At 40.6% G+C, this 22070-nt stretch overlaps 1 protein-coding gene across 1 annotated transcript in view; it reads left to right on the top strand.

Moving 5' to 3' along the window:
• The window catches only part of ARHGAP18 (Rho GTPase activating protein 18), an 85878-nt gene extending 81768 nt beyond the window's left edge, over window positions 1–4110 (top strand). The window contains exons 14-15 of the mRNA XM_088533880.1: window positions 788–849; window positions 3531–4110. Coding sequence (XP_088390006.1) covers window positions 788–849; window positions 3531–3622 — 154 coding nt within the window. The 3' untranslated portion in view covers window positions 3623–4110. The remainder of the gene's footprint in view (window positions 1–787; window positions 850–3530) is intronic.
• Window positions 4111–22070: the final 17960 nt, after the last annotated feature.

Below are 22070 nucleotides of genomic sequence, written 5' to 3'. Positions count from 1 at the left end.
CATCCAAATCCACTGAGAAAGCAAAATAATTAGCTAAGTCTCTGCTTACGTGTATATAATACCTATTTCTTTGTATACAGAAGCAAAATATGAAATCAGAATAGAATTTAATACAAAATAACATTTAACACCAGCATTTTGCATCTTAACATTTCCATAAAGCTATTTGTGCTAGTGCGGCACTTTAGTTGAGATTTAAGGAACAATTTCTTCCTAAATGTTGTTTTCGGAGGTTTAATACTTCTGACAAAAAGTTATTTTCTTGATGCATTTGAGCATATGTTAAGTTACAGTTAAGCTACAGTTAAGCAATGAGAAAAAATAAAATGCTTTGTGATTGGGGGATTTATTCTTCCACTCTCTATTTTCCCTTTCTTTTAGTTATGAGAATGTGGTTTCCCTTACCAAACTGTGAGGGTATTTCAGAAATATGAGTTGGGTGTGGGGAATATTTATTGTGAAAATAAAAAAATAAAATAAAATAAAATAAAGAGTAAGAATCAGGTACTTGCTAATAAAGATGAAATTGTTTTCTGAAGACCTGGGTCTCTTCATGTCCGTCATGTTTTTCCGTTACTCATTTGCTGGACTACTTGTTTTCACTAGTGTGCAAGGGTGCTCTTACTCGTTTTTGTATCAGTAAATGAGTAAAAACATGAAGGGATGTCTTGGTACACTGTTGACTTTAACTAGTGTAACTTCTCTTGGACATGTTTAAGTGGCTCTTAAGTGGTGATGTACAAGCTCTTTGGCAGTTGAGTTAATCTTTTTGTTTTGTTCTTGACAGTGGAAATGTCCAAACACTCAAGAGAGAAGAGGTATTTCTGTATGAAATAGGAGGAAATATCGGTAAGGATGGTTTCTGAACAGCTTCTTTTGTCCTTGGCACTTTGTCCATGGACTTCCCCACAGTTGCATGCTGATATAAACAGGAGAGGAATTTGCCCCTTAAAGATTAACGTGAATCAAGGGGGTGCTCTTTCAGTCCGTATACTACCTCAAGCTCACATGTCAGCATATCAGTCCAGAGCTAGCTGACGGAGACAAAAACTGCCATTATGGAAGGAGAAAGGACTGCATGTAACTAGGAAATTTTTTTACTTAGCACTTTGTTTTCCCTAATCTGCAGGTCTGAGCTCTTGGAACAATGTCTAAAGCTTAAATCTGCCTCTCTTTTTTTTTTGTTCTCCTTCCAAATATTTCTATTTATCTCGAGCTGACTGTGATAAAGCTGGATTCAGGTAGTATAGCTTTTCCTCTATTCCCATCCAGACAAACATGTGGAGAGGTAATTCTGAATATTATTTCTGTTTGTTTGTTTTCCCCAGGTAATTAGCAAACATTTGAATGGGAAATAAATTTTTTAAATTTAGATGTGCTGATAGGCTTAGTCTTGACATGTATTTTCTTGACAGCTAATTTTTGGGGGGAGTTAAACCCTTTTTTTTCGTGTCTGTGGTTCACCAGTGCTGATGCCAACAGAGAATGTTAACCTTGGGGACAGGGAAGAAGAGAAGCTGGTGTGATCATCATTAGTAATATCTTATTATCTCTGCTAGAGGAAGGCAGCAGTTGTTACAGGTGAACCTGGTGTGTATATACAGTGAAGAACCACAGAAAAGTTGGATAGGAGGGTGCCTGAAGTTCATGTTATTCATCTCTCTGAATTGAGGCATAATAAATGAACTTGCAGCCCTTCGTGCGCTGCATTTGAGTGTTTTGTACAAGTTCCTATGGGGAAGTCACTGCTAAAATGGAAAGAACCTAATCTAGCGATGAAGCTTTCCAACATTTCGCCTTTCTTGCCGTGTCTAACCATTGATTAAAACAAAGAGTCGATCAGCAAGGTTACTGCCAAAGCATTATTTGAACGCAGTTCTGAAATTTTCTTTAATGAATGCAGAGGTATTTTTGCATTAGAAATCTGTTTCAAATCACAGTTTCTTTCACATGGTGAGCAAATAAAAAAAAAAGGGGAAAAAAAAGAGAAATGGAAAACAGTATTTGATTGGATTTACATTTTTCTCTACCAACTGTGGATTATTAAAGTTTATCTGAAGTTATAAAATCCCATGAAGGTTCAGTACATCTGCACACTGCAAGTTTTAATTCTGTATGTAATTGCTATTTTTGGCACTTTTCCCTGTACCCAATCACTACTTTAATTCAAATGTTTTGGTGTCTCAACTAGAAGACTTAAACTGAAATAACACTTTTCTATTTCTCTGTTACATTTTTTTTTTTTAGTTTTTTTCAGTAAGTCTTAAGGCAAAGACAAACAAACAAAACCGAAAGATATTTGGATGCCTGATTATGATTATATTACCTATTTGCTTGCATAAGCAGTACTTACCATGCCAGTTAGTTTGTGTTCCCAGCCTTGTGTGACATTTTTAAAGGAAGAGAGTGTGTTTTCTTTTATTATTATTTTATAGAGGTGTTAACATTGTAGAAGAAAAGTCTGTAACAGAATTCCAGTGAAACTGGAACAAACTAGAATTACATAAAATATGTGTGTGTCTCTTAGAGCATAGATGTGGCTGGTGGCAGCTACGTTTTCTGCCAGTTGTTATGTGATGGAATGGAGTACTGAAGAAGCTTCCGCTGCCTGAATAGGTTGTTGTTGTAGAACTTCAGCTTTAGTTAGCTCTTATAAATACTAGTTCTAATCAATTCAGCAAATACTCTTAAATGCATAGAGCAACTCCCTGATTTTAACCTACTTGGAAGGTTTAAGTAAACTATATGTTCTGATCTTTGCTATTTGTAGCTTTTCTGCTACCAACTCTGACATTCAACCTGGTGTGAGTGTCTCCTGTAGGGGGGCAGGCTCAACAGACCTGCATGCCTTTGCTGAGGCTCGTAATGGCATCATGAGCAGTACCGTGGTCCTGTCCCCTGCCAGAGCTGCTGCAGTCTCGGGACGTGTTTCGAGTACTGAGTGCACTGTGGGGTCAAGGGCCTCAAACAGGACTCCTGTCCTGCTTAGCAGCCAGGGCCAGACAAGGAACGCGCAGCCGCTGTCCCCGAGCTCTCGCTGCCTCAGCGTGTTAAGCAGCGGGGGCAGGTAGGCCTAGCTCAGGAGCATGGGGTGGGCTGGCCTAAAAAGCCTGAAAGGAAAATGGGCTGTGAACTGCAGAGGAGAAGGGGTGGAGGAAAACAGAGCGGAGAGGGGCTGGTGCAGTGAGCAGGGAGCCCAGCCAGCTGGCAGGCGGCCTCTGCTCGTCCTCCACTCGAGCCGTGAGTGTCCTAGGAACGTCTGGCTGGCCAGTTTGGGGGGCCACCAGCCACCTACCCAAACACTTGCGCGGTGGAGTAGGAGAGGGGCCGTGACGCAGAGCTGGAAATGGGTGAGACGAGGCGCTCTGCCTGTGAGAGAGTGGGAGATTCTCTCACAGCACATCCTGATAGACCAGCGTGTGTTCTCACAATGGCTATTAAACATAAATCAATCATTTATTGTGACAAGAATTTTGAAAATCTGTTTATTTATTTATGGTACTAACGTAAGCACACTTTCTCTTTACTAGGAGAACGCTGCCTTGATGATGATACCTACATGAAGGACCTATACCAGCTCAACCCGAATGCTGAATGGGTTATAAAACCCAGGAATAGCTAAGCTCACAACAGATGGTGAAGGAACAACCTGTGGACTTACTTTGTAATGCTGGATGTTTCAAAGGGATAGTGTGTCTTTTTACCACTGAAATTTATTTCTGCTGTACTGTATATAAATTAACAGAATCTTACCTAGTTAAAAAAAGAAAAAGGAAATGGATACACAACAGTGATTACTAGTAAATTTTCACTTTTACTTACAGCAAAATATTGGAGAGAGAACAATTTTCCCACTCATATTTGGAATGAGACTAAATAAGTGAGATATTTTAATGGAACTAATCTACCATAATGATAGTCCCATCTGGTAGATCTTGTTTCAGAAGAATTTATTTTTCAAACAGATGTTTAACCTTTCTATATTAGAGATCTACAATCTGTTTGTGTAGAAGTGTGTGTTCATACAGGTTTTTATAGTGTGAGCGCACTGGAGAACCAAATTCTGATCAGTACTTCTGAATGGTACAGTATTAAAAATGCTTAAAACCAGTCACATGAATTTCCCAGGTGTGAAATGCACAGGAAACAACTGCAATGCAATATATACTGTCTTTGTCTTTGAAAGTCCTATTTTTTTCACTCTTTAGGTAAAGTTTGATAAAAAGCTATTTAAAAACAACTGTGAAAAATGCTTTCTATACAGCTGTTTTGCTAGATCTTTTTAATATTTTTATTCTTATTCTGGTTGTTTGATTGTATTTTTTTTAAAAATAGGACAATATGACAAGGTGAGTCATTGTAAAAGTCACCACTCCTGGCAGTTCCTTTCTGGAATATTGTCATCCATTAGAAAGACCTTTATTTTTTCAGCAATTATATGTGGCCATGCTGCATACACTGGTTTCACTTTTCTTGAACATCTCATAGACTGCAAAGCATTCTGTGAACTGCCAAAAACTGCCAATTATTAGCAGAATACAAACTTTCAGTGTAAAACAACTGTGGAGAGAAACTGTATTCTGAATTTCATAGCTACCAGACCTTTCACTCAAAATAGATTGTGAGTGTTTACTGTAGAGCCTGCCCATGCTTTGGGGGTGATGTCTCAACCTGACTACCGTTAGCTTTATACCTGATAACTCAGAGTGGACAAGCTAGAAATCAAATTGTGATTTCCCCTAGGCTGGTGGATGCAGTCTAAAGCACTTAAAAATGAATAGTCCACGGGGCAAACTATTGCAAATCCTCCTCTTTGTAGTGAAGGCCTGCGAGTTCCCCACGGAATTCACTGATGATGAATTGCAGATGGACATAACCCGTTGCAGGGCGAAGTGCTGTGAACTGCAGCTGCAGAGGCCCAGCCCTGCGGCGGTACTTTGGGCCCGCCAGCTTGTGCGACGCTTACGATTCATTTGTAAACCAGCTCGCCCACGCTTAAACGCTCACACCTGCACGCTGGCGGCCGGAGAGAGCAACTGTGAAATTATACCCTTGGAGCTAAATATTTTCTTTTGGTGCACTTACAGACTTATGTTGACCTCGTAGGGAGTATTCTACATCCAGTCAAGGCTCAAATTATTATTTTTCTTTTTTTGACTTGATCAAAGCCACTCATGGGAAAAGAAGGGGCCTTGCTGTTGAGTGTTGGTACAGGCCCCAGTAACAAACTGGATTGCTCAGTGTGATATGTAATGAAATAAAACTCTGAAAGGTCACAGTAAAAAATGAGGCGCAGCACATGAACAATTTGGGGGGGCATAAATATTTATTGGCTCTTAAAAGTCAAGACTGTGTTGTTATGGGAAGGAAGTATTGTACTGAAAGAAGGCAGGGGGTAAAAATACCTGGTTGGAGTATTGTTGTAATGTGACTGTCCTGGTCTTGATACCCCATGTCGCGGGGTACCCCTGTGCGGCATCACTCGGTGCTGTTATGGGCAGAGCCCCAAGGCAAATCGCTTTTGTCGGCAGAACAAACCTGCTTCCTGTCCTTTATGTTTAAGGAAGAGAGTAGGAAACCCGTGCAGTGCTTACGCAAATATTTATGAAGCTCATGTAATAAATGTAAGGTGTTTTTGTCGTGTAGAAATGCCGAAATGTGTGTTCCTAGTACTTTACAGTTTCTGTAAAAGATTACTTGTTACTGGAACTCTAGATGTTGTTTTAATCAGGAGCAAAGTGTAGATGATAGGAACAGCTGTGTAGTCTCAGGATAAAATCACACAGGACTGTCCTGTGGCTATGATCATTTAAATAACTTTGTTTCTGGTTTAGTGCCATTATGCCATTATCTTTTTTTTTTTCTTCTTTTTTTTTAATTTAAAAAGCTCTTTTGTAATTAAATGTTTTTTTTCTGAATTCTCATGGGACTGTTATGTTTGTGCGTCAGACAGACACGAATGGCAGCGGGTGCTGCTTGTTGGCATCCCGCGACGTACTGTGGCAGGTAGCGCACGTTTGTGCACCTGAAAAAGACATATAACTAAGTCGTGCATTGGAGCACAAGCAGCCTTGCCAAAACGGCCTGCTGGGAAGGGACAGGAGGGAAGAAGAGGGCTTAGCGGGCTGAAATCTGGCCGTGTCCAGCAGAGCAGCTCCAGTGTGGCAGAGTTTCCTTGAGACGTGCCCTTCAATATGGGGCAGAACAACTACTGAGCACTCAAGGGGCGAGGATATAATGTTTTTATCCAGTGAGAATCCACGGGGAAGGAAATGTCTTTGGAAGCCCTGCTTAAGGCTTTTTCCAGTCCATTATTTCTTGGTCAGATATTCCTCTTAAAAGCACCAGCCCTGTTCAACAACATATGCCTGTTAGTAAGTGGCAAGAGTTAAAGACCTGGGTGTCATGGTGGACGACAAGTTGACCATGAGGCAGCAGTGTGCCCTCGTGGCCAGAAAGGCCAATGGGATCCTGGGGTGCATTAAGAAGAGCGTCTCCAGCAGGTCGAGGGAGGTGATCCTGCCCCTCTACTCAGCCCTGGTGAGGCCACATCTGGAGTATTGTGTCCAGTTCTGGGCCCCACAGTACAAGAGGGATGTGGAGCTGCTGGAGAGAGTCCAGCGCAGGGCTACAAGGATGATCAGGGGCCTGGAACATCTGCCCTATGAGGAGAGGCTGAGGGAGCTGGGCCTGTTCAGCCTGGAGAAGAGAAGGCTGAGAGGGGATCTGATCAGTGTCTATAAGTACCTCAAGGGAGGCAGTGAGGAGGACGGGGATGGTCTCTTTTCAGTGGTGGCCACTGATAGGACTAGAGGAAATGGCCGGAAACTGAAACACCAAAAATTCCATAGGAACTTAAGGAAAAATTTCTTGACAGTGAGGGTGACAGAGCACTGGAACAGGCTGCCCAGAGAGGTTGTGGAGTCTCCTTCTCTGGAGATCTTCAAAACCCTCTTGGACGCAGTCCTGTGCCACGTGCTCTAGGTGACCCTGCGTGTGCAGGGGGGTTGGACTAGATGATCTCTAGAGGTCCCTTCCAACCTTAACCATTCTGTGATTCTATGATGATTATATAAACGCTGCAACAGAAAGCTAACTAGTAAACCAAGATGTTCTAAAGGAATGCACTCCTTCCGTAACACGCCGAAATATCCCTCACTGTTAGGCTTCTACACTTGGGTTTTTTAAGGGATGCAGCCACTCAAAAGGCCTGAAACATGCATGCTGTAAACTACGGTGATTTTTATAGCCATTTTTATTTATATAGAACAGTGCTGAAGATCTTTAAACCAGTGTTTGCGTTTGCACACAGACAGCATCTGTAGCAGGTAAGTATTCACTATCTCCCCTTAACAGATGGGAAAACTAACTGGCTGGCTTGGAGCCAGAAGTTTGATAAAAAAGTCTGATTTGTGGAAACCATATCTAGTCCTCCAAACACTGTTTTTAAAACCCGCAATACTGCCAATAACAGAAGTTCAGCAATTCCAAACCTGGCTACAGGGGACAGAGCTGTTTTAATAAATGCTGTGATTTTTAGCTTGGTTTCCAACGGAAGGGTGTCTGGGGTAATCTCACTGCGTGTGTGTGTCCTCCTCTAATTACTTCTGAAGCTGTTGGCAGACTTCAATCATTTTTGGCAAATGGAGTGGGGGGAGGGCAGGGGGGAATGTCTCAAAAATAATTAAGTTCCTACAAGCTTCATAGAACTAGGCAACTGGAAGAAGGCAGGCAGTGCAAGCTGTTTGATCAGAGGAGAGATGACAGAATAAATTCTGCTTTTATACACTAGACCAGATGCAGGAGAGCGAACACGCACACTCTCTCGCCATGGAAGGAAGTTGCAGTCGGAGCTCACAAGCAGCCATAGGAAGTTAGCATTGCTCCTTGCTCAGGGAAGCCCCTGCTTGTGTTGCCTTTCAACTTTGGACCTTCCTTGCTGACCCCGCGTGAGTTGTTCTTGCTGTTTACACTGCAGTAGTTCTCACACTCTTGGTTTAGTGGTGCAGCTTTTCCGCAGCTTCCAACTAGTGCAACTTATCCCTTTCCCTGTCCTTTTGGGGTCAGCGATTACATGAGCCCCTTCCTTGTGGGAGCTCTGCAGTTAATGGACTTCACATGGGCTGGGAGGTGGGTGCTGTTGCTGCAGTCTCATCTCTCCCTTTGTAGGTCTGTTGGGAATTACTTGCATCCCGGGTGAAGATCATATCGTATGTCAGTATAAAATGGTAACCTTTCCATGCAAGATTTATCCAAATCCAAAACCCCTACAGCCCTTGGTGCTCCTTCATTACTTTACCGGTGTCTGTATCTCTGGGAACCACTGAAAGGATCCTGGGCTCTGTGAAACCAGTAAGTGATGTTCAGTCGTGCTGTGGCACCAAAGTCTCTTGTTTTGTCTGCTAAGGGAGATTCTTCCTCCATCTCCGTGTCTTTCTTTTGGTTTAATGGGGATCAGTTCCTCTGAAACAATCTAATCACCTGCTAACAGTTTTTAGATCTGGTCCTGCAGTTAAGTCAGTTCTGTGTTTCTTTCGATTTCCTGTGTCTTCAGCAGAGTGAAACTGCCGTCTCGTTATTACATCAATGTATGTTTGCTGCCTGTTTTAATTCGTTGCCTCATTTTTGAGGGAGGAGAGAGCATTTTGGGGAGTAGTGGAGGATCATTCCTGTAATATGCACATTTCCTTGTTCGAATGATGCTGCAGTTGTACAAAACCTCCGTGAGCTGCCGCGGGCAGCGAAACGCCGGTTTCCCGACACCGAGCGTGGCTTTCTCTACCTCAGCGCCTCTCTCTGCGCCTTGTTTTGTTTTCTAACCCGCCGCTTGCCCGCCGGGCTGGCGCCGGAGCTGGCGGCAGGGCCGCGGCAGGTGGCAGCCTTGTGTCGGCGTTGGGCGGTGCGGAGGCCCGCGCAGCGCTCGCACCGAGGGCGGGAAGCTGTGGAGTGCGCGGCCAGGGAGGCTGGCGGCCTGTCTGCAAACAGTGCCGAGGGAGTGCGAGGGTCAGGAAACGGATCATAAACGCCCGATAATCTCATGTCGTATTTGAAAGTATGTGAAAGACCGTATTTTGGAGAAGGTGAGAAGTTGAAGTATTTGATAGTGTTCCAACTGTATATATACATTTCATCTTTGCTAGCAGTTATGTTTGCATTCCTATCTGCTTTTGTGCTGTCCAACCTATCATTCGCGCTAAGAATTCTTTGACTTCCTAGACTGACTTTTTTTTTTTTTCGCTCTTCACACCCTCAGATGATCGGAAGGTGCATCCATCATATACAACTTTGCAGATTCCAGTTGTCTGGACACTGACAAGGGTTAACAGTAAAACTGAGAATAGCAAACTTTGCAGTAGGATCTCACTAGCTGATGTGAATTACTGATGTAGATAAACCTCGCTTGTTATCAACGCATGCAAATGCAGGACTCATTCCACGTGACCTAGGAGAAATGAGGGAGCATGTAGTTGCTCAGAAACATTTCATTGCCTGGCTAGGATTCCAAACCCTGCATTGAATTAGCAACTGGAAACTGTTATGCTGCTTATTCATTCTTTCCTAATTTGTGAAGAGGTTTCTGATTCAAATCTTGCCTTCTGATTTTGGATTAACAAGAAATTTAGTGAGTCTAATTTAATTCTCTTGATTATTTGCTGGCATGTTATCCTTAATAAAGCAGGTGAGTTCCTAAGTCCTTATTCTGAATGCTCATCCCTCACTGTAAAGAAGTGGTCCTTACTCATGAGTCTGGTTCAGCCTGTGTGAACCCAAAGTTTCTTAGCACAGGAAGCAGAGCCTGAGTAGGTGAAACGAGGTTGAGGCTCGCGCTGTAGTGGTCTGCATCTGCGGAAGCCTGAGCTGAGAACTGCCCGTCTCAGTATTGGAGACTGGCTCCTTCTGTACAGTTTCATATTTATTCAGTACAGGTTTTTGTTTCTATGACTGTAGAATTTTGGAACATAGCCAGATGACATCCATCTGGGATGCTGGTTTGTGTTTAAAGCTCTTTAATCTTGAAATAAGCAGTCTCTTCTGGGGTATGGTAAGGGTGATTAGAGATAGAACAACTTTTTCAGATCATTATCGTGCAGTCTTGGAGTCCTGGCAAAAAATCTATACAGGTTCATTTAACCTGCCATGGTGAAGGGAAAAAAAAAAGATATGATTCTCTTCTCATTTGGTTTAGAAATGAGATAATCATTAGGATTTGAGATACCTTTTTACAGTACAATAAAAGATAGGGTAGAAAATACACTATGCAAAAACCTTGTCTCTCTAGCTATTCAGTATTTTCCACTAAAGGGGCACAATTTTCTTTGAAGATCTTTACAGGGGAGGTGTTCTGGTTTTATTCTGGTTTTGTTCCAGTAGCATCTTGGCTAGACAGTAGAGGAAGATGTGAGAAAGATATTCTGAAAGAAAAGTCTTATTGTTAAGAGTATTGTTAAGGTAACAATGATGGGCCAGCTTGTGAGCGTGAAATGGAGTATTTTAAAGTAGGATTCTTATTTATACTAGTTCCTTTTAACCTGAGAAACTAGGACAGTCAACTGTGTAAACCAAAATTTTCCATCATTCATGCAGAACTGTTTCACTTGAGGTCTTCTAAGAAGAGTCAAAAGAAGGGAATACTCATCTCCCTGATTACTCTGGAATAAGAAAGTAATCTGCTGTAGGTCATGTTGCCATCACTCAAACACAGTCTTTATATCCTTTTTTAAAAAGTTGGTAATTTTCCTTCTTATAAGACTATCAGTGTTGGAAATAGTGAGAAAAATGCTGCAAGAGTATAGTTAGAAGAATCTTTCTACAGAACCAAAATGTGGATGTTTTGGGGCTGTTAATTAAGCCTGATTACAATAATCTGCTCCTGAGTTTTTTCCAAAGAATTTCTAAGGTGCTTATAACAAATCAGCTTGCATCAAGATAAAAAGAATTGAATAACTTGCTAAGCCAGTGATACACAGTTGGTAAAGCTAAGAAAGAACTGACTCTTCCTCCAAAACACCTTTAACTATGGCATAGTCCAAATTCTAAAAACATTTGTTTGGTTCTTGGGAAAGACAAAAGAGCTCATAAATAATGCTAAATAGCTAATAATATAAATAAATAGCATAATTTAATATGCTATTGGTGACTTGATTAGTGTTCTAATCAATGGCTTTGCTTATTAAATGCTATCTCACTATTGTGAGAGATCTTCAGTTTTGCAGAATATTGTTCCAAAACAAATTTCTGAACATTTCATTCAAAATTACGGAGTGGTAGCAATACTGAATAAAGTGCTATTTACGTATTTTTATGCCCTCCCAATCTTCTAACACTACACAAGCAATTAGTAAAAAACGAAAGATAAAATGTATATCCTTTACGGTGTTTTTATCTGAACAAGCATGATTTAAGGGGGAGCTGGTGTTCCTCAGAGCTCCAAAGAGCACTTCTGAGCATGGGAAGTCCCGTGTTGCTGCCTGAAGTGTGTATATATGTGTGCTGAAGCAAGATGCCCTGCTTCTTGAGCATTGTCGAGTGAGTGTGAAGTGACTGTGTATTGGAGGAGTGAAGCTACATCATCCACATCACTAGTAGAGTCAGCAGAGTAATTAACACCAGCTGCTTCATCATAGTCTCGCTGGATTTGGTAAGCTTTGATTTAGAGTTTTTAGCTGCCACCTCAGTCTGTACTTCCCTGTGCACTTCTGCTTTGTGCCTCACTCTCTCACCACTGGTCTTTAATCAAAGTTCAGATAAGCCTTCAGATAAGTTTTTCAAGAAAGTGTTAAGATAGTAAGATCTGGCCTGTGCTGGGTGAGATCAAAGGTCTGTTTAGTTTTATTATCTTCTTGTCTCTGGCAGTCGCTTGCAGTGGATGCTTAAGGAAGGACTGAAGAACGGGGCAAGCATATAGTTGCAACTTCCTTCTATAATTTCTCCTTAAGCTTATACTTTACATATAGTTTATATTCAATGCCCATGTATTCAGTAGCTACTGATGAGGTTTATTGGTGAAGTTTCCTTCCACAAATTTTTGTGATTGCTTTTCGAACCCCTGTAATGGGGTCCTTACCCACCTCTGTGATTCTGTAAACTTCTGGCATTCTTTGGGCCCATCCCAGGGAGAGAAGTGCTGCATGTTGCAACTGCATGTTGTTTGTTTGGAAGGGTCTCACCTGCCCAGTCAACAGTCCCACCTCTTTATTTTTGCCATGCCACTTGAGATTTTGTAGACTTTCTTGGTTGTCTATTTTTTGTTCCTGCTTGGAAAGTTGCCGTTCTTTTTATTGTTCCAATAAACAATAAATAATGGAACCTTCCATTCACATGTTATCAGGAGGTGAGTGGAGGTACTATGATCTATGCAGTGGGACAGTATTTTGTTGTTGCTTTATTCTCTGTTCCCAGATGATTTTTTTTCCTGCTCTTAATCACTGAATTGACATTTTCTTAGAGCTATCTGTATTAACCCAGTGGTCTTTCCTGTCTGGTAGCAGACAGTTCAGAGTTCATCACTGCATATACAGTTTTGGACATTTCCCCCCACCCCGTATTCATTGCTTTTTTTAACAACACTGAGTTTCATCTGTCACTTTATCACCAGTCAGCCAGTATCACGAGGTCCATCTGGAGCTCTTTGCAGTTGGCTTGTTTCTTTACAACCTTCTGTAATTCAGTATCGGCAACCAACTTTATCACTTGATTTATTGACCTCCACTCTGGATCAGTTGTGAATATGTTGAACAACGCAGGCCGTGGTGCTCCACTGTCTGCAACGGGACTGTGCATTTGTAACTGTTTTTCCTTTCACTGTTGTTTATCTATGAGCAAGCACTCCTTCCTCCTCCCCTCTCCCACTAGAAACTTAATTTATTAATTAAAAAATTTGATATAGTTTTTTTTTTTAGAGTGGAGACTTTTTATCCACTTGTTTACGGGCTTCCTCAAAAGCTCTGGTAGGTTCATGAATCATGACTTCTTTTTTAAAAAAAACAACAACCCTGTCATCTACAGTAATGGATTACTACACTTAACAGTCTGACTATGTCATATTTGAATTCCATTAAAATTTGTGGGTGAAGACCATCTGGTGCTGGTACCTGGTGAGTTTTAATTTACTCAGTTTTTGTGTTGCAACCTTTTACTGAATCTCAATTTCAGACAGTTCCTCCAGAATCACTCCTGTAGCTCCTGGAGAGTTCATATGCATGAAGAAAATGTAGTTTTTTTTCTGTCATGGTCTCTTTTTTCGTCACTACATTTACACATTAATTAACAATCCTACAAATTTTCTAGCATACATCCTACTCTTGAGAAAGGACTATTTTTTTCTCTTCTAGCAAAGCAAAAACTGTTGTTGTTGTTATTGTTGTCTTTGTACTATAATCTTTCCTAAAACATGACAGACAGTGGTCTTCTATTTTTCCATTTTTCCATTTTTTCCATTTTTTTTTCTTTAGCTGTTTTCCTCATGTAGTCATGACCTTATATTTCCAAAGGATACCTTCTGGTAGATTGAATAAATAACAAAAACATTAAATGAATTCAGAGAGTCTCTGCTACGGTATTAGTAAAACTATTACACTTGAACCAATGGATGACTCCCCCTCACTCCTAATTTTTTGTTTTTCTTTTTTTTTAATGACTCCTTCCTTTTTTTAATGTCACTGGGAGGTGATGCAACTGTATGATGCTGGGGAAGGGGCTGAATCGGTCTAGAATATCTCAGGTGTGATGAAATAAGATCTCTGCAGCATTTGGAACTGGAACCTGCGCGTTGCTCAGGACCAAGCCAGGAATTGCTTTGCCTCTTGGGGATTTCCTGACTAGTACCTTAGTGAAGTAATAATATGTTTAAGTAAGTGTGCACTGCCTTCATATTATACAGCACATACCCACTCTATAAGGATAACTGAGGTCTTTCATTGTTGTGTTTTTAGCACTCAATGCCTCTCTGAATTCTGAAGTTACAATTGCTGCCCTGCCCATGACAGAGCCCTAATTCTTTTTATTTATGGCTAGAATTAAAGTCTATAGGGATTCTGTGCTATATCTGTGTCCTGTTAACTTATATCTGCTTTAATTCCAGCTTTTTTAATGTATGTCGACTTTCCTGCACATGCACATCTTGCATATGTAATTTCAGAGAACACTATCGCTGATGTTGTGATCTTCCCACTGAGTTGGCACCCTTGCTGTGTAGAAGGCCATAAAAACACGTCCTCTCTCTTTGGGTTTGTTATGATAAGTTATTGGGTCAGCCGTTCTCCTCCCCTTAGGCCGCACCACAGATGTGAGCAGTTTCATGGGCAGGTTTCATGGCCTGCCTCTTTCCTAATGACTGGGATCGGTGGCCTGGCCTCACTAAAGGAAGGTTTTTTCCTTACTCATTAATCTGCTGGTGTTCCACCATGAGGCTTCGTGCCAGGTTAGCAGTGTGGAGGAAGGAATGTGCCAGTGTTTTTAATGTATCCTCTGTGGATGAGGTTGCTGAGTTTGTGTTTGACTGATAGGTTAGTAAAACAAGACTACGTAAACTTGGCTCTAGCTGTGTCAGTACAACTCTAAGACCTTGCTGTTCTCCAATATTCCCTGTAGTGTGGTATTTGAAGGATAGATTCCCACCTTTGGGTGGCTTAGCTTTTCTTTTTCGCTTAAATATTTTTCTTTAAAATTTTGCAGTCAGTCTCTGCTTGATTCCTTGCTGGGATAGGTCCCAGTTCACAAAAAATACATAGTATTTTTCATAAAAATCCATTAAAAAGGATCTAGAGGTTAATTTTTAGCATGCTTTTTCTTTTTTTCCCCAATGGCAAAAAATATTTACAGTGTCTTTCTTGAAACTGAGTTTTTTTTTTTTGTCCTTGCGGGACTGTATCAGACTACTTTTACTTTCAGTGCTCACCTCTTGTGTTGCAAATTGATTCCGTGGTTCTGGGTCACATTTGAAATCACAGGACATTTTGCCACTGTCCATTTGCCTGCCCTCTTCCTCGTTTGCTCAAAGAGCTTTTATTATTCCAATTTAAGAAGCAAAACGAGTGAAGAAAACACCTATTTTTTTCTTTCCTGTTCAGGAAGAAAGAGTATCTCTGGAGGGTCAATGCTATACTGATTTTTCTTCCTTTCAAGGGTGCATGCTTTGATGGTCTATCTCATATTGACAATTCAAAAACTGAGTATTGTTTGGCTTTTTGCTCTGACACTGGTCCTCTGCTTCATGACTATTTCATTATTAATTACTACTAAAAATACCCTGCTGGAATGTACGCTTTTTGTTTCCCACTTTGATTTCTTGAATCCTTATCTAGCACTTGCTTGTGTACCTCCAACTCAGAAAAAGCTTCCTTTTTCTTCTTCTTTCTGAATGGTAATGTTTTCTTTTTCTCCTTTTTTTTTTCCCAAGCCCTTTTGTTGCCTTCTAATGCATCCATGCTGCTTCAGTGTTCGAGTGACCTTCAAGGCAGCTATCCCATGCAGAAAAGAGTGGCAGCTGTGCACAGTTTTTAATTGTAATGCTTCTGAATGTTAAGCTTCTGAAGACACTCAGTATTTTCAGGCTTACAAAGGCTGCAAACCACCAGCAGTTTCATGCTTCATTCTCTTAAATGATCATCCAAAGCCCTGCTTAGAAATGTTAAACAGCTACTATAATTATTCAGTCTTTCTTAAATGTTTTTGATCTGCATTGCACTTTCTTAAAGATGTCATTTGTTTCTGAAACAGCATGGGTACAAATGATCTTTACTTAGGCTACTAATTTATTTCTCCTCTGACTTTTCTTATCACTTCTAAGTACTTGGAGTGTCAGAAATGCGTTGGCTTTCAGTGCAGCTTTTGTCTGGTTTTGGATTCATTTTGTTTAATTGGTCCCTTATCAATACACTAGCTCTCCACCCTCCATCGAGGTGGGTGTGAGAAGAAGGACATAGCAATTTTTCGCATCATGTGCAGGTATCAACCTCAGAAGTTAAGGCAATGGTTGGATATTCAAAATGGAGCCCAAACTTTCATTCTTATTTGTATCTAACTTAGAAAATTTTCTTTAGGTGAAATACCTACAGCAGTTTCAGATGACTTGGGGCAGTGTTCTGCAGTCATTTGTCAGAGATTAATTTGTTTCTAAGATATAAATTGCGGCAAATTTTCTCTAATCTGGCATTTACTTGTGTCCCTACAGCCCAGAATAGTTTGTTACTGTTGCCCTTCAGCCTTTCCTAAGAATGTAGCTAACTGGCTTTTGAAAAACGATGCACGGAAAAAGTTTACTAGTCTTATATCAGAAGACCAGAAAATGCATGATTATTCAAACTAATTGTCCCTGGTGTCTCATTGACATTTTTTAAGAAATGGAAGGGTCAGTTCTAACTTTTATGGGCCAGACTTTCATAAGACCTTTAGCATATTATGTTCTGTCTTCCCTATACTTCTGTGTTACATTGGAAACTATGGGTTCTGAGGTGTTGAGATTTACAATACGATCCCAGATGCTGATTGAGCAATATGACACCTCAACAGGAAGATACTGGTTGTTATTCTTTGAAGCAGTGGATTTATAGCAGATAGCATCTGTTTTATCTTGCATGTTCAGCTGTATTTTTTTAAAGAATTGTCCTCATTACCCTTCATAGATGATATTGGATTTTATTTTAATAATATATTTGAAGGTCTTGTGGAACTGGGCACAACTGAATTTTCAAGTAAATTTCGGGATATGAATTCTTGAGCCCATTTTTTGGATGGTTACTTTTTTAAAGGGCTATGCCCTTGTGTGTACAGCTACAGTTGATCTTTGGAGTTTGTATTCTGACAAAATTTATTAAAAGCAAACAAAAAGCAAACAGCCACCTGTACTGACTAAATATCCGTCCAATTGTCTGGTCCAGCAGTGTGGTCTGTGAACAGTTTGCATGGCAGAGTGCATTGCTCTTGTGCACTCTTTGCCCAGCCTCAAAGGAAATGAAATTCTCTGTTCTGTAGGACAGAAGAGGATTTAGAAAAAGATTTATGTTGTGAAATGTAATCCAAAATGAAACTGGAAGTATCTCTGTTCATTGTTTTACAAATCTAAGTGACGGGAACAGTCAGTGAAACTGGAAAGTGTCTAATCAGTATCTATCAAAACCTGAAATATAATATTTATATAAAATTCAAGGCACCAATGTTGCAGAAAACTAAGCTAAGTCTGAACTGGCTTATGTGGTTATATTGTGGAAGTTATGGAAGTTATATTGTCTGGAAGTTATATTGTTCAGCTGCAGAGAGCAATGTGACACAGATTCTGGTCTCCTGCACCCGAGTAGGGAGACCTGCAGAAGCTTGAGGATGGTGTACCTTACTCTACAAAGAGGAGAGCCTGCCAAAGGCTGCACCAATGAAGCTTCAGAGTTGCTCCTGTGTGCTCACTTGGTGTAAGCTGCTCTGTAGTTACCTGAGGTCCAGCTGAGGCAAGTCCTCTGTGAGGGCACTGGCCTACTGCAGGCTCCTTAAACCTCGGGTGTCTGTGAGATGCCCGTGGCTGCTCTGTGAACACTAAACTAGGTGGAAGTGGCGATTCCTGTGTGCCAGTGGCATACTGATGTGTTGCAGCCCAAGTGGAAAGGCTGGTAGAAATGACAAATTCTGCTGAGCAATGGTGTCAAGGCATGGGTGGAAACCACGCTGAGCTTATTATCTCTTCAGAGCAACACGAGCTATGTAGTTGCAGTCCTCGTGGAGCTCCTGAGGAGTGTTCCTCAAAGAAGTTGCTGGGGACAGTGGTGACAGATGGTCAGATGACGCTGAGAGCAACTGAACTCCCAAGGCTGTGGTAGAGATAGAGATAGATATCTATTACAAAGCACCTTGTAGAACATGCCTAAGAAAGGAAAATTCCCAAAATATAACAAATAAGATGTCTTTTCTCACTTCCACAGTTAATGGCATCTATAAGCATGAAATAGTGATGATTTATGAGATACAAGCTACATAATGCTGATTTTGTTGCATAGTTAGGGACAATTTCCAGACCTTCATCATTAGAGTGGACCAAGCAGCCATAATACAGAGGGTGCCATTGAATAGCATGCATTCTGCCAGTAACTTGACCTTGTTGCGTTTACATTTCAGGATGGATGAAGTTATATCTTTCTAGACTTAGAAAAGAAATGTAAAAAAGGTTCAAGTTTTAGAACATTCCCTCACAAATAAGAGATTAATCAATATCTGCCAACTTTGAACCTTTTGTGGTACTCGGTGGGGAGGCAGGGAAAAGTAGGAAAGATAAGCGGACAAAATCTGTTCAGGTAGCTGGAGTTCTTTCATATAAAGATTTGCCATTTCTTTGAAGCCATGAAAGGTGCACTAACCTGTAATTCTATGTCTGAGGTGCACTGACTTGCAACAAAGAGCATGGCAGATGTATACTTCCACTTTCTGTTAACATGGAGGTATGTATACCAGGCTGAAAATCATCCATGAAAGGCCTCATAGAAGGAATATCTATAGATAGTGTTTTTGATATGGTATTGAGTGTAAGGCAAAGCTACTGAGGAGGCTCTACAGCACTCAAATTGAGAAGAAAATGCAAGCAATGTAGTTAATAGTAGTCCCTATGTGTATGGATCCATGGAGAATTTCTCATTATTCTGTTCTTAATTCCATGGAAGCTGGCAATTTTTGTGTGTTTATACTACAACACAGAAAGGAGGTAAACAACCCCATTTAGTGCTCTGTGCATTAATTCCATTTTACCAGTGAGGTACTATGTATTTAAAGTGAAGAGTTGCATCTGGCAAGGCCCAAAATCTGATAGCTAGATACTTAAACAAGAGTATAACAACATTATTTTTTGCATCTGTAGCATTTCCTCATTTTCCTCCACAGAAGGGCTCAACTGGCAAAGCTGGCATATCTGAGAAATTTGTGTTCTAAACATGTTAAATTTTGGTGCTTGTCTTTAGTGATCCAGGCAGTATTTGAATTTGAAACGATGTCAGAACTGTAAGGCCTGTAGAAAATAAAAGTTACATATTGGGGAAGAGTAAACATGGCTTTTATAATGGGAAATCATAGTTTGCAAATCCGTAGTATCTGATCTTCAGTATCTGAGGGCTGCTGCAAGCATTTGGGAAAGAGGGAGGAACCTGACTTAGATTTCCAAAGGGCTATTTAATGAAGGCTGTTAATGAAAGTGTATTAAACTGAGCAGCTGTATGTTTAGAATCCAGATCCTCTTGAAAATAAATAATTAGCTAAAGGATAGGAGATGGAATTTAGCACTTCAGTAGGAGTTTTCATGAAGGAGAGAATTGTCTAAAGTCACCTTGGCTGGACCCAAAGCCAGGCTGGACCCAACTGTTTTTGGCACTTTCTGAAATAATCTGGAAGGGAATGAATAGTAAAGAGTCAACATTTTCTGATAATACTATTCAGAATAACAAACAACATGGACTGGTTGAGAGGAATTGCAGAAGAACCTTACGAGAACCCATGAGTGGGTGATGAAATCGATGAAATTAATGTAGGTATGTTGTTTCTTTTTTTCCATCTTCTTCATCTATAATATAGCTGTAATAAAGCTAGAAATGAGAAGTATGCTGAACTGAGTTTCATATTGTAACTTCTGATCCAGTATGGTGGCATTTGTCTTGTCTCCCTGTTACACAATAGCAGGTGCTTCTGATGCAACTGACTCCACAGTAAGTTAAAAAACTTTCAATTTAGGTTGACGGTGAAACTGCAGTTTGTGTTCTGGCTGCCATTCAAGGCAAGTTTTCAATGCATTGAACAAGAGAAAATGCTTTTCTTGGTAAAGCCAATTATGGAACAGAAAATGATAATAAAATACAAGAGAAATATTGAGAAGATATTACTCACAGACTTGCTTGCTTGTTTGATTTTTTGCCACTGAAAGATACATTTTATACCTAAAATATGCATGTAGATTTATTTTGACAGCAGCAATAAAAAAGCTAGGTATTATTACTATTACAAAAGAACAACTTTCTTCTACTTAGAAAATCTTTTTTTTTCCTTTTTAAACTGTGTGTGAAGGCTGTACTGAATTGTTCCAACCTTTCACTTCTGCACGTGCATCATTCAGAAAATAACCCTTTTTGTTTTCCATTATTATTTGCTTGACGCTAAGTAGCCCTTACGCTTGGGTTATGACTTCATTTTGGTGATATGTTTGCAGACTATTGTGGTTTGAGGACCACTAGTATCATGTCACCAAGGCAAACTGACATAGCCCCAAAAGCGGGGGAATCTGGTATGCGTTATACAGCAAGCAATTCCATCTTTCACACTACGGCCGATCTTTCAGTATGTGACTGGTGATTACAGCTGATTGATTCTTGTTTTCCCAAAACGCAACCAGCTTTCCAGGTAAGCAGCCAAAGACACTTATCTGAGGTCCCTGGCCATGCTGGGATGACTGGAGTGTGCCAGTTTGTGCACTGGAACAGGTTTGCTGGAGGGCAGGTTGCTGGAAGGGCCCCTTGCCTTTCTTCCCCTTCACAGCAATGATACCAGGTTGCACGACAAGAAGCAATTAACCTTGTCCTGAGCATCTATGCGAGGGAGGGGGGGAAGGGAGTTGCAGCTGAGTCTTGTTTGCTAAGGCCTTTGCTTTGTGTCACAGCGTCTGTGGAGGTGCCACCAGTTTGCCTCCTCCCTTGCACCAAGCTTGAAAAAATTCATAGAGACAGATTGATAATGCTAATATTCTGTATGTCACACACAAGATAAATTACCTTCCCTTTTTGAAGAACTAAAACAGCGTTTGACTTTTTATTTATTTTGTAATAATGAGAGAATGGTCTAGTGAGAGCTGTCAGGGGAGAGAAAAATACAGCATCTGCTTACTGCAGGTGAGCAAGAAGTTTCCAAGGGCTGCCCAGTTTTGTGCTAATCTGCCTTCTGAAGTATCCTAAGACAGAAGTGTGTTGTCAAGCTTAGCATGTACTGTACATAAAATAATTACTTCTCTTTGTCAGCTGGCATTACTCTAGACGAGTCCTTAAAGCAGCATAGCGAGACTGAGTTGAGTGTCTAACAGTGAATTGCAAGAAAGCAATTTAGAAATGCAGTAATAAAGTGGTTGCTACTGACTGGAGTCTTGTTCACAGTGAATTACCTCAAATATATTTGCCACTTCTGATTTCTAGTGTTTCCTCTAATTACATAGTTGCGTTGAAGAGACAGTAGTTCTCTATCAACCTGCTCAAATTGGGTCCGGATGGAGACAACTTGACAAAATGTTGCTCAGGCAAGTAAAGAATGGAGTCACTAAGGGGTAAAGATTGGGTATGGGGAGCTGTAAAGTTAGAGATGGAGAAAGAAATGAAATGGCTCAACAAGTAGAGCAAAAAGAATCATTTTAGCATGGTACAAGTTGTCATCTTCCTTTTAAAGGAGAAACCAACAAGAAAAAGCACTGCTTCCTTAGAGTCATGCAGTTGCTCACTAATGCATGAAGAAAATGATTTTGTCTCCGTTGCTACACTGGTCGACTCTTCCAGGCCCCTTGTGTCTTCAGTCCCATTAAACAGGCTTCAAGGCAAAGGAGTGAGTGATGAATATTTATTCCATTTATTAGTCTGCTCTATCCACAACAAGAAACAGACTGATAATGTGTGTGTCAGACTACTGTGAAAATGAAGGTGTACTTTTGCTAAATAAGTTCTTTTTGGTTGCTGTAGACAAGGATATTTATTTTTGAGGCAAGGATCACAGAGAAGTAAATTTAAAGGCTTGAACTGGATTTAATTTTTATTGTCTTTTAAACCAATATTGCTCTGTACTGCACAGGCAGAAGAGGGTTTGCTGTGTACGTAGACGTCCTCTGGAAATGCTTGTTTGACAGCTGTATTCCTACAGTGGAAGAAAGGAACATGAGGTTATATGTCATCGGGTTAGATTTTACACATTGTTCCTGTATTTTGAAGATTGTGTGCCTCAAGTGCCTGTGCGGTTGATAACTGAGTGCTAATTGCAGTGTTGGCAGCAGTCCAGAAAGAACAAATGTTACAAAACTGCCACCTATGAGCAAAACTTTGAAAAATTTCCTGCTATATCATGTCTTTGGTGGGCCTGCA

The sequence above is a fragment of the Tinamus guttatus genome, unplaced genomic scaffold (assembly GCF_059628265.1).
Source record: "Tinamus guttatus ecotype Peru unplaced genomic scaffold, ASM5962826v1 Tinamus_guttatus_pri_ptg000525l, whole genome shotgun sequence".
Lineage (NCBI taxonomy): Eukaryota > Metazoa > Chordata > Aves > Tinamiformes > Tinamidae > Tinamus > Tinamus guttatus.
The sequence above is the reverse complement of the archived record's forward strand: the minus strand, read 5'-3'. Positions and strand labels throughout refer to the sequence as shown.